The sequence below is a fragment of the Aptenodytes patagonicus genome, chromosome 2, assembly GCF_965638725.1.
Source record: "Aptenodytes patagonicus chromosome 2, bAptPat1.pri.cur, whole genome shotgun sequence".
Lineage (NCBI taxonomy): Eukaryota > Metazoa > Chordata > Aves > Sphenisciformes > Spheniscidae > Aptenodytes > Aptenodytes patagonicus.
In genome coordinates, this window is record NC_134950.1 from 166,484,232 (window position 1) to 166,496,259 (window position 12,028).

General features: G+C 52.8%; 1 protein-coding gene across 4 annotated transcripts; it reads right to left on the bottom strand.

Moving 5' to 3' along the window:
- Positions 1-1,938: 1,938 nt before the first annotated feature.
- Positions 1,939-10,495, bottom strand: LOC143157549 (solute carrier family 22 member 13-like). 4 transcript variants are annotated; one of them, XR_012994822.1, is made up of 11 exons: positions 10,124-10,495; positions 8,879-8,982; positions 8,372-8,526; positions 6,712-6,880; positions 6,219-6,339; positions 5,512-5,606; positions 4,980-5,194; positions 4,390-4,498; positions 4,025-4,235; positions 3,354-3,509; positions 1,939-2,318 (listed from the first exon to the last, which is right to left on the bottom strand). XR_012994822.1 is itself a non-coding variant. In XM_076332374.1 (10 exons), exons 1-10 carry the CDS (start codon positions 10,493-10,495, stop codon positions 3,414-3,416), a joined length of 1,647 nt encoding a protein of 548 aa, XP_076188489.1. In that variant the 3' UTR covers positions 1,939-3,413. The 4 variants fall into 4 exon arrangements, 2 of the variants coding, with proteins under 2 accessions (XP_076188489.1, XP_076188491.1); XR_012994821.1 differs by having other exon boundaries at positions 1,939-3,244; XM_076332374.1 differs by having other exon boundaries at positions 1,939-3,509.
- Between the last annotated feature and the right edge of the window lie 1,533 nt (positions 10,496-12,028).

Below are 12,028 nucleotides of genomic sequence, written 5' to 3' on the forward strand. Positions count from 1 at the left end.
TTTTTTTCCTACTGTTTCACAGTTGGCCTTTGTGACTGCTATTGGCTCTGGAGTGTTTTCTACACAGAAATTGTAAGCCTGTAATTTAACACGCAGATGGAAACGTGTTTGGTTTCCATCAGCCACAAACAATGCAGAAACAGAGTGTTAAAGTGAAATGACTGAGTTCAATTAGGACTTTTTTTTTTTCCCCAAGTCTTCCAATGAACAATCTATATTTATTTTCTCTACTAGCAGCTGTTGAAGCTTCCTGAATTGTGTGGTGTACACTGCAATTCAATGTCAGTTAAACTGAGTGGGCATCTGGACACCTTTCCCCAGTCACGGTCAGCCTTTAATAGTGACCTTGGCTGGCTGCTGCCAGCTCAGCCACAACATTTTAGTGTCATCTAGTGTCACACAAAAGAAAGAGAAGGGTGGCCTCCTCTCCTGTGCTACCTGTTTGCAAGCAGAGAGTGTATTTGGTGCCCTTGCATGAAGCTATCTCCTCAAACCACAGCACTACTCTTGGTCAAAGGAGAAGGCCAGTCACTCAGGTTTGTAGCATCCTTTTGTTTCTGATTGCTTTGTGCTATAGCAAATGGTGTTTTGAAGGCTGGGGTGTCCCAAGACCGGGCCAGACCTGCATGGAGGTGATATTCATTTTGTGCTTTGGCTTTGGCGCAAAAATCTCCCCAGTGTCACATGGGACCTGGCCATGGCTGGAGATGGGGTAGGGCATTTGCAGGATCTGGGTTTTGGCACTCATTGCACAGAGTCATGAGAGCAGCATTAATGCTGCTTCTCCTCACCTCCTCAGCCATTCCCTGATGGGTCCCTTTCTGCAAGCTTTGCTCTGGTCATGGACCTGGGGCCTTCCCAGCAGGGGGTCGGGAAGAAGGAGAGGACAATGTCCTCTAGTCAAAGGGCAAGGTCCAGGATCCTGACACCTCCGCCCCACAGCCGGGAATCAGGGTTGCAGCATAGTTTCTTGGTGTCACTGACACTGAGGATGCACTGATTGTCTCAGTAGTCCCTGTGGGGCTCCTCTAGCAACAGGAGCTGCTTTGCCCCATAGTTCCTCACCTCAGGGAACAGGGCCAGGCCAGGCTCTGATGCCCCTCCACGCCTTAAATACCTCTGGCCCTGCCTGACCAGCTTCCTCGGCAGTGGGGAGGTTCCGATTCATGAACCTGGATCTCCTCCGAAGGGGAAACGGAGGTCGAGAGGTTCTGACGTGAACACAGACAGGCATAAGTGAGGGTGTAAGTGCACGAGCAGGGCCTCTCTCCCATGTCTGATATAGGAAGGCCTGAAGAAGGCTTGGACATTAATCGATATGCCTTAGCAAACCCTTCACAATGTCCCTGGCATTTGCTCACCACTGCCACCTTCAGCACTTTCCCACAACTGGCCCTCCAGTCATGGCTTGGTAAGTCACTCTATTAAGGTCTTGCATCTGCTCTTCCCAGCTAAACCTTGCTAACCCCATTTTGTCCTCACCTTCTCTTCAGCCTTTTGGCTCCCTCTCCTTGGCTATGGGGTCATCCTCTTTCCCTTAGTTATCCCTTCAGGTCACCTGAGGCACTTTTTACACTTTGCTCATAACCTCATCGTGATGAGAGCCCAAAACATCCTATTGTGTGCATGCAAAAGTGTGTTTGCATTCTCACATGCTATTCCACCGCACTTAGCTCGACTCTGTACTGTGAGCTCTATTTATTACAGTGCAAGACCATGTGTGGACCAGGTAGAGGCGACATTAAGGCAGAGCAAAACCACTGGACATCCTCCCATTTCTGCTGAGCTGGGCAAAAGATGATGAGTCAAGCTCTTCAGCCAAAAGTGCACCATCCAGTGGTCTTCAAACTAACCAGGTGCAGTGGTCTAGAGAAGAGCAGATGAAATGGATCTTCAGCCTACTGGAGGCATGAATGAGATGGAAGCAGAAGTACATCAGATGTGCTCGGACACATTTATTTATGAAGTGAGCTGAAACAGAGTCTCAGAGCAGAATTCCCAAAAGGAGCCATGGTTTACTCAGTAACTGTGCATTTTGCTCCAAGCTCTTCCCTCAGCCTTTACCCTCAATGCCTTGTTTTCCATAAAAGCCCGAAGGAGGCAGCCCCCAGCCCTTGCCAAGGAAAGAGTGCCCTCCGGCAAAGGACTGAGCTCCTTTACAGTCAGAACCACTGAACAGGAGCACCACAGCAAATCCTTTGAAAAGCAGTGCCAGAGAGAAGATGGCACCACAGGCAGCCCCTCCTGGTGGGGTATTGTCACATGTCACTGATTTCATCCAAAACTCTGTCTTCATCAAACTCCATATCCGCGGGGTACTTTGATCCATGGAAAACATGCAGGCATGACAACAGGGAGAAGAAATAAAGTCTGCTTTAAAAGCTTCTTGACACTACCAGAAAATAGTCTTTGAGCTGTATACAGACAAAGCTGGAACACCACCACTGTATAACTTCTGGGCTTCATCTGTACCAAGCCAGTGGTAAAAGAAAGACATCTTGAGGGACAGGAGGTAAAAGATGGGGAAGCACAGGAAAAACACATGTTTTTTCTTCACAGTATAAGACAAAAGTGGTCCTAAACTGTTTAAAGACAGAAGTGGATACAGTAAGAAGGAATAGACTAGAACAGAGTAGAATAGACCTGATAGTTCCCAGAAAGAATTGCACTTTCTTCTAAGAGACCAACTGCCACAATGTCTCTCAGTTTTCTGGAACAGACAAATTAATGTGGTGCTACATCACAGCCCGACAGCACAATTTTCCATGCACAAAGTGTCGTGACATGCTTTAATTCAAAGCCACCAGCGCTAAGGCGAAAATTCTGCTGCCTGTTAGACATCCTTGCTCACTGCTTGCTATTTCTTCCATCGCATCTTTTTTTTCTCAGCTAAGTGTCTCAAATTTAAAAAAAAAATTAAAAGGAGTGTTTTTAAGAGAGGGTGAGAAGGTCATGCTAGATAGTCAAGAGAAATCACTCCTTCTTGCAAGTGTGAGATTGTTTTCTCTGCATCTGCTCTGGCTTTCTCTTTAGTGAGCACAGTACTCTGTCGCAAGTCTATTCAATGCTCTAGCAGGTGTCTCACTTGGACAAAGTTTACAGTCTCACGTTCCTGGAGACGGGACAGGAAAAAGGAAGAGAAAAAGTTGCCTCCATCCTGGTTTCCGATTTCTTTCTTTTTTTCCCTTAAACCAGATTTTCTCCAGCAAGAGCACTGTTGAACACCAGAGACAGCATGCAGTGCCTGAGGACAAGCCATAGAGGGAGATAAAGGAAGGCAAAAAATGAAAAGGAAAAACAAGAATTATTTGACCGCTTGAGAGGTGGTGGTGTCCTACAAATGGAGACCCTACCTGTCCTCAGTGCTGGCGCAGCACTAGGTTGCCTTTAGCTACAGCCGCCTGCAGGCCCAGCTAGAAGTGAGTGGTCTTTGTGTACTCAGTGTCTTGGCCACCATCTTTTCCTTTCACGTGTCCATTTTCAGAGCTGCTGTTGGCATTTTCACAGACCTAATGAAAGGTAAAAGAGTTTAAAAGCAAAGAAAGACCTGTTACGAGCTGATGGCAGTCTTCTCTGAGACATGCAGCCTTTAGCAACCTGGCTTCCCATTCACCACTCGCTCTCTGGGCCCCAACAGACACCCAACAAAAGTTACAGGGTGCAATTCTACCCTGTCCCATGGGCAATGGGGTGCTGGGAGCTACGCAAGGCTGAAAGCCAGAGGACACGGCTACAAGGCACCAGCCCTTCCCTGGTATGACAGGTGGGGACCCAAGTGAAGCGCTGGCTGCTCCTGGAGTCCTTCCATTCCAAGGACAGGAACAAAGAGATGACCATCATGGGCAGGGTTATGGGGCTTCCTCCCCTCCTTCTGCAGTGGGGCAGCCCTGCTCCCTGCCCTCCCACCACTGTAAGCCCTTGAACAAACACCCAGCCCCAGCCCATGCAATGCCAATGGCTTCCCGCAGCACTGGCACCCCATGTCCCTGCCCAAAAGGCAGCATGGGCACCACCAGGCACCCACCTTAGCTGGGGGGCGGCCTCCCCCCGTGTTGTCTACCAGGTCGGTGCCGCGGGTCTCGGGCATCAGGACACAGAGCAGCCCTCCCACCACGGGGGCACTCCCGAAGATGGCCATGGGGATGGCCCGGTGGTACTGGCCCAGGAGGTGGATCAGTGGGGCTATGATCCCTGCCACTCGCGCCGACATTGAGCACAGCCCCACACCGGTCTGCCTGGGGAAGCAAGGGGCAGTGGGAGGTACAGGTAGGGCTCAGCCCCCCCGGGCCACCATGGGACCGAGTGCAGCCATGGGGACAAATGTGCTCTTCTCTCCCCACTGCCACCAGCCACAGTGGAGGGAAGCACCAAAGTGTGGGAAGACCTCACCTGACGACTGTAGGGAAGAGCTCTGCAGAGTAGACGTAGGAGGTGGAGAAGGAGGCCGAGGCCGTAAACTTGCCAATGATGGCCAGGACGGTGGTCACCACAGGCTGGTCTGAGGGGAGGAGGAGAGACCACAGCTATGGGACAAGGGCCCAGCACCACTTGGGGATAGCGGCTGGAGACATGCGGGGACAACCGTGTCACCCACAGGGAGCCATCACCTCTGAACAGTGCCTGAATGTGGACTGAGGAGCAGCTCTGGCCCTGGGGCCACCCTTGACACACTTTGCATCCATCATCTCACCACTCCACGTACCAATTTTCCCACAGGACAACTCTGCTAATGGGTGGCCCACTAGGCTCATCTCTACCCTCTCCTATCACAATCGTCAGGCAAAGGTTTGCTGATTAGAATGGGCCTTGGGGAGTCGAGCAAGTCCCTTGTGGCCATGGCACCACGGTCAGCTCAAGACCTGAGAAATGTGAGCCAGCCTGGTTGGGAGGACAGGACCTGCACCAGCAAGGGAAGAGTTGGGGCTCTGTGCCTCTCTGTCCCAGAGCTTGTCCTCTCAGGATGGGAAGAGGTTGTTCACCTTCAGGGATGCCGGTGATGATCAAACACACCAGGCCACTCAGCAGCAGGAGAACAGCCTGGGTTTTCTTCCTCCCGAACCACTGCAGCATGAAGATGCAACCAACACGGGCTGGGATTTCCACTGCTCCAAACGCAAGCTGTGTTAGGTAGATGTCCAGACCAAAATTTGTCACGTTCAGACTCAGCCCATAGTAGACAAGGCTGTTCACAAACCTGAAAACGGGGCAGGGTGGCACTGAGCATATCTATTGGCCATGAGCAAATACAATATTGATCTCCAAAGACAACATTTTGGCCAAGTCATGGCATTTTGAAGGGCACATAAAACCAGATCAGTACCATAGGACTGCCAAAGCTGGAACGGATCTAACCTTTCCCACGAACCACATAGCATCTTGAATAGCCAAACACAGAAACACCCATCAATAACACCCAAACACCACAAGGTGAATTTACAGTTATGACTAAACATCAATCCCTTCTTTTCTTCACCTAGAATTTTGGAAAGAGGGGACCAGGGGATGTCTTACCAGGCGCACGACATGATTAAAGTCACCTTCTGGAGGTGCTTCTTCCGAAAGAGATCCAGAGTACTTCCAGACTTGGTCTGTGTCTCAGGCTTCAACTTCAAAATGCAGAAAGCCAAAGAGTCAAAGCAGGCAAAGGAAACCCCTGGCTAGCTCCTTTTCCGTCTGCAGTCAAAGGAAAGCTTCAGTGGAACAGGCTTGTGAGCCCAAACTGCTCTGGGAGGGACAGCAGCCCAGCGGGGCTGGGCTCCCGTGCCTGTGCTCTGGGTGCCCAACACACTAGTTTGGTGCCTAAGAGGTTCCTAGGTTTCCCCAGTGTAGGGACTTTGGGGTGGGCAAGGAGGTAACCCCGCTTCAGGCATTTATGCATGGAAAACCACAGACTAAACAGAGACCTCGTGCTCATCCTCTAGACTCCTGCAATCCTCTCAGAAGAAAAGCCAGGGAAGCATTTGGGTCCTTTCCATATCCCGAGGTGGACTCCAGAAAGCCCCAGACTGAGCCTCAGCAGAAGCTGTGCCTCTTCCTTGACCGTGCCTCTGTACAACGCAGCTGAAGCTGGAGTCACCCACAGCCCACCCCCAAATCATCCCCAGCAGGCACGGAAAGTTGTTTTATCAGATGACCTCAGCTCCAGTGGCTGCTACAAACGCAAGCGCAGAGGAAAGTCTCTGAAGACAACTAGCAGTTCTGCATGCCATTACAGGTACCTGCTCAAGGAGTCCTGGTGGGATGGTGCGCTTGTTGATGGATGCTGCCTTCTGAAGGACCTTCCTAGCTTCTTCTATTCTGCCTTTTGTCACCAGCCACCGAGCTGATTCTGGTAGCACCCTGCCAAGGAGATGAAATCAGGAGATGCTGCTGCGCCCTGCTGAGTTTTCCCACGGCCCATCTCCCTGCAACCACGTCCAGCAAGCAATGGGCATCACACGTGATGGAGGGGGTCTAAATACCTCCCCAGGTCAGGTTTTCCAGGCCTACCTTTAGGCCCCAAAGGCCACATTTGAGGACCTGAAGCAAAGCAGCTGCTGCTCTCAGGGGTCCAGTGCCCCAGTGAGATGTGCTGAGCTCTGCAGAAGCCCTTCCAGCACCTGTACTATAATGGAAAGACCCAGCCTGCTCCTGAGCTGCTGCTTCCTCACTGCCACCCCTCACACTTGCTGCTGTCGTGTCTGCAAGGAGCTCTGCCCATGTCCCACTTACCGGATGTAGAAGAAAAAGACAAATATAGGAGCAGATCCTGCAATTTCCAGCAGCCTCCAGTTGCGAATACCATAACTCAAGCCAGCCAAAAACATCTGTCCGATGGCGAAACAGCAGTGAGAAATAAGCACTGCCTTTGGCCGGGAGGAGACACCAACCCATTCGGTAGCTGAGAGAAGAACAAAGGTTCAGACTCATCCATGCAAGTGATTTCCCAATACAAACAGGGCGTTTCCCCTGGAGAAGAGGTCTACAGGAGTTTAGGAGAGGAGGCCAGCCATCAGAGCTCTGGCATCAATCACACATGCAAGTCACCAGTGTTTCATTAGATGCATCACCTCTTCTTATCGTCAGGGTGTCCTGGTCCTCTGCAAGAGGACATGAAGCTCAGGTACATTACCCCTCTCCTGTCAGCATCCACAGAGCCCCTCACTGGGGCAGCACTGTGGCCCAAATCAATCATGTCCCAGAGCCATGGGGGTCTCTCCCCACACTGACCTCCTGAGCTGGGAGACTGTCCCATTGCCCTCCTCTGAGCACTGGCGTGGGAGAGATGCTTCCCGTGGCTCTCACTCAGGGTTGGAGAGATGCCAAAGGGCAGTGCAGAGCAAGACCTGTCCTTGTCCTGGTGTTTTTCAAGTCATACATGATGATTTTTATTTCTTTACAGACCTTTCCTATTGCATCTTAGAATCATAGAATCATAGAATCATTAAGGTTGGAAAAGACCTCTAAGATCATCGAGTCCAACCGTCGACCCAACACCACCATGCCCACTAAACCATGTCCCTAAGCGCCTCATTTACACGTCTTTTAAATACCTCCAGGGATGGGGACTCAACCACTTCCCTGGGCAGCCTGGTCCAATGTTTCACCACTCTTTCAGTAAAGACGTTTTTCCTCACATCCAATCTAAACCTCCCCTGGCACAACTTGAGGCCATTTCCTCTCGTCCTATCGCTTGTTACTTCAGAGAAGAGACCGACCCCCACCCCGCTACAACCTCCTTTCAGGGAGTTGTAGAGAGCGATGAGGTCTCCCCTCAGCCTCCTTTTCTCCAGGCTAAACAACCCCAGTTCCCTCAGCCGCTCCTCATCAGACTTGTTCTCCAGACCCCTCACCAGCCTCGTTGCCCTTCTCTGGACACGCTCCAGCACCTCGACGTCCTTCTTGTAGTGAGGGGCCCAAAACTGAACACAGTATTCGGGGTGCGGCCTCACCAGTGCCGAGTACAGGGGCACAATCACTTCCCTGCTCCTGCTGGCCACACTAGTTCTGATACAGGCCAGGATGCCATTGGCCTTCTTGGCTGCCTGGGCACACTGCCGGCTCGTGTTCAGCCGGCTGTCGACCAACACCCCCAGGTCCTTTTCCACCAGGCAGCTTTCCAGCCCCTCTTCCCCAAGCCTGTAGCGCTGCATGGGGTTGTTGTGGCCGAAGTGCAGGACCCGGCACTTGTCCTTGTTGAACCTCATACAGTTGGCCTGGGCCCATGGATCCAGCCTGTCCAGGTCCCTCTGCCGAGCCTTCCTACCCTCGAGCAGATCAACACTCCCGCCCAACTTGGTGTCGTCTGCAGACTTACTGAGGGTGCCACATCTTGAGAGGCCATCTTGAGAGGCCACATCTGTCTGCCTCAGGGCCAGGGCATCCTACTCACCTAAGGCCAGTATCGTCATGGTGATCCCTGACACTGAAGCCCCCACAACACATCTGAAGGCCATGTATACATAGAAATGGGGCACGAAGGCAATTCCTACACCAAACAAGCCCTGGAGGAAGACGGAGATCAGAATGACTGGCCGGCGGCCGATCCTGTGGAGAAAGGGGGAAGACATAGTCGGTATCTGGAGAGACCCCATGGAGATGGGGAAGAGTCCAGCAGGTTACACAGTGATTGTATTGCCCTCTCTTCACGGTGATGAGGTTCAGACTAGACTCTGGGTTGACATGTGAAGCACCCTGCACACACGCTGTGCCCTTCTCCCTTCCACCCCCTGTATGGCCATGTCCTCACGGGACCTGAGGACTTTGGTCAGGGTCCCTGTTAGTGAGGAGCGGTGACAAAATGCACAGGGTGCAGTGCTCAGCCAGGCTGGGAGCAGCATGCCGCTCTGTGCACTGCCAGCTTTGCACAGACCCTGGAAGAGCGGTTGTGTTTCCTCACCTGTCACTTAGTGGCCCAAAAATCATGGATCCTAGGAACAGCCCCAGCATGTAGATGGACTGGGAGATGTTGTTCAGGTTCTTCCTGTCGCACACCAGGTCAAACTGGAGGAAGGAAACACAGCTGCTTTTGCTCTCAACAGACCCCAGCTGCTTTCTGAAGGTGGGCAGCCTTTCTGGCCCATGGTGGACCCAGGAGTGGGGTGCCCAAGCTCTTGCTCCAGGCCCCGGGAGCGGAGATCCCACCCCCAAGGATGCGAGTCTCCATGGTGTGCACATAGCACACAAGTTAGTGGTGGGACAAGCCCATGGGGCACTCAGTGGCGCCCCTCTTCCAAGCACTGGGACCTGCAGGAATCCCTTCTAGCCCAGGCATCCCCGAGGGAGACTCCTGGTTGGCAAATTTTGCTTAAAATGGGACAGAAGTCCCAGCAGCTTGCTTCCTCCTAGACTGTCTTCCCTCCCGGAGGAAAAAGGATGAGTGCAGCGCTGATTCCTGGGCTCAGCAGTTTCTGTTGAAGAGATGTTCTGCAACTGCCAGCATCCAGAGAGCATCTATAGAAAGTCTCACATAGGGAAGAGCATGTGCAGGAAATACAGAGAGGTCAGAAAGCACTGAAAGTAGTTTAGCACTGCGCTCTGGAGAATTGCTGGTGTTGCTGAAGCTCTTGGTGACAATCAATCAGATCTGTGGCTTTGCAAGCTCTCCTCTCCTCGTCAAACCTGCGCACAGAGTGAGGAGCGGTGTTGTTTGCGACAACCCTGAGCTGGAGTCACCGCCCTGAGACCCCGAGGCAGACACCCCACAGCCACTTGCCCTGACAGTTCCCCACCATGCAAGGGAGCAGAAACTAAGTGCTGAGCCCTGCCTCCTTCCCCTGCCCGGGGTGTCCAAAGCACAAAGCTGTGCACAGGGACAAGTTGGAAGGTTACCCGCTGTCTGCAGAGAGGCAGCTGGGGTAGGAAGACCCAAAAGGTCCCGCCAGGAGTGATTAATCTCTCCACTGGCTCTGCCCGTGGCCCTGCTGGCATCTATATTGCAGCCTACTTGCACGCAACTGCTCCAGGACCATATCTGGGGGCTGGGTGGTGGAGCCAAGGTCTCCAAAATACACCTGATGTAAATCTCAGCCCAGCCCGTTTGCACAATGGCTGGCACCGGCTTTGACTGAACTGCAGAACAGGGCGGCCATTTGGGTGTCCCATCCCTTCCATGTCCCCGGCACGTTAAAAGGCAATTACAGACCTCGGTCAGCAGGGACGGCGGCTGTGCTGAGGGGTACACCCAGCCATTGCTGCACTTCTCCGTGGAGTTCAGGCCGTACGCCACGATGGAGACAAGGTCCCGGTCCACCGGCGAGTACATGGAGCACTGCTCGTACACCCCGTCTGCGTCCCGGGGCAGGGTGAGGTTCAGTTGCTCTTCCTCTGTCAGGTTGGGGCCGACGGCACGGATCCAGCTGGTGTCACAGTGATGTGGCACGTGTGGAACCATAAAAAGTTGGCAAAACTGGTGGAAAGCCACACCGAGGCATGGAAACAAGGTGAGCAGCACCAGCCATTTCTGAAACAGCCCAAAATCACCAACCGCTTTCAAAATTTCCCCGATGCCTGACATTGGCAGCTGTGTCTGGAAGAGGACAGTGCTGGGACAGACTTTCCAGAGGGCTGGAATTAATGTTTAAACCTAAGATAAGCTCTGCAGTCGTAGGCAACCACCACAAATATGTAAAGTCAGGATAGACTTAATGCCTGATGTTTTACCTGTTCTAACTACACCGTGTAATATATTAATCATCTCTGTGCCACTCTCAAACATACGGTACTGGCTGGAGCAGAAGGACCCCTGTTTCAGGCAACCTGGATCACCCCCTCTGCCAGGGCCAGGTGGCACTGACAGGGGAAAAGACTCTTCTCCAAAGCAACTGCAGGAGCTGCATTTGCTGAACCGCTGAGATGGTGCCTGGCGGTTCCACTCGGGCAAGCAAGGTTCAGAGGGGCTGAGACAGCCCAGCGTGATGCAGAGCTGGGAAAAGTCCAGGGGAATAAAGGGAGTGATGCTAATGAATGGGCAGAGCCGGAGACGAGGAAGGGTGGCCAGTTGGCTGTGGTCCCAGGCGACAGGAGACTCCATTTCCTTCATCTTTTGCAGCTTCCCTGCGCAACCACGAGCAAGCCACGCACGGGACGTCCACCCTTCCCACCAGTTCTGGGCCACCCCACAGGCTGGTGGGGGCTCTGTGCAGGGAAGGCTTGAGGAAGGCATACAGGGATGGGAGAAATCTGACACAGGGCAATGCCGCTTGAGGCAGGTTTGGCAAATCTCAGCTCAAATGCCTTCCTGCCTTAAAACGATCATTGAGAACATGAAACCAACTCTGTTCAGCCCATCCCTGATGTAGGAACAGCATTTGCCTGGGGTCCCTTTGGGATGTCCATGAGGCAAAGCCTCAAGAAGTGCCCAAAAGCAACTTCGATGCTCCTTCTCCTGCCCACAGACCTATGGGAAGAGCATTGTGTAAGCATGATGGAAACGAGACCATGGCTGCCCCATTTGGGTTGACCAGGGCACCTGCACGGGTCAAACTTGGAGGTACACCAGCTGCCCGGGCAGCCAGAGGAGAGATGCTGCCCTCGGGATAAGCCCAGCTCAGCAGCCACAAGCAGGGAGCACCAAAGATAGAGAAAAGCAGGCAGACACTGAACCAGGCAGAGGGGCTGGACGACACAAAGTGGGTCTGTTCAAGTCAACTAGGAAACTCAGATGGAGGATGAAATTGAGGTGCCCCTGTTCACCTTGGGCTCTGCTTCATTGGCAGGAGATGGGACTGGCCCAACCTTGCTAAAAGCAGAATCACACATGTCCATGAGCTCAGGACCCTTTCCCAGGCCTAATCCTGCCATCTTCCCCGGCTGTCTCCTGGCTCCATGCTAGAAGGAGTCCAGGGCACAAAGCAGCCTCATCCACTCTTCTCTGTCATGGTTTAAAGGGGGAAGCCCGGGAGGCTTAGTCAGACACCAGTGATGGGTCTCATGGATCTGGAGAAGCAGGAGCCAGAGGACTGGCACAAAACACTGCTAGAACTTATGAGAAAATGGGGTCTGTTCTGCTCTGACCGGCATTGGAGAGCCTGAGCTGGGCATCACGCTT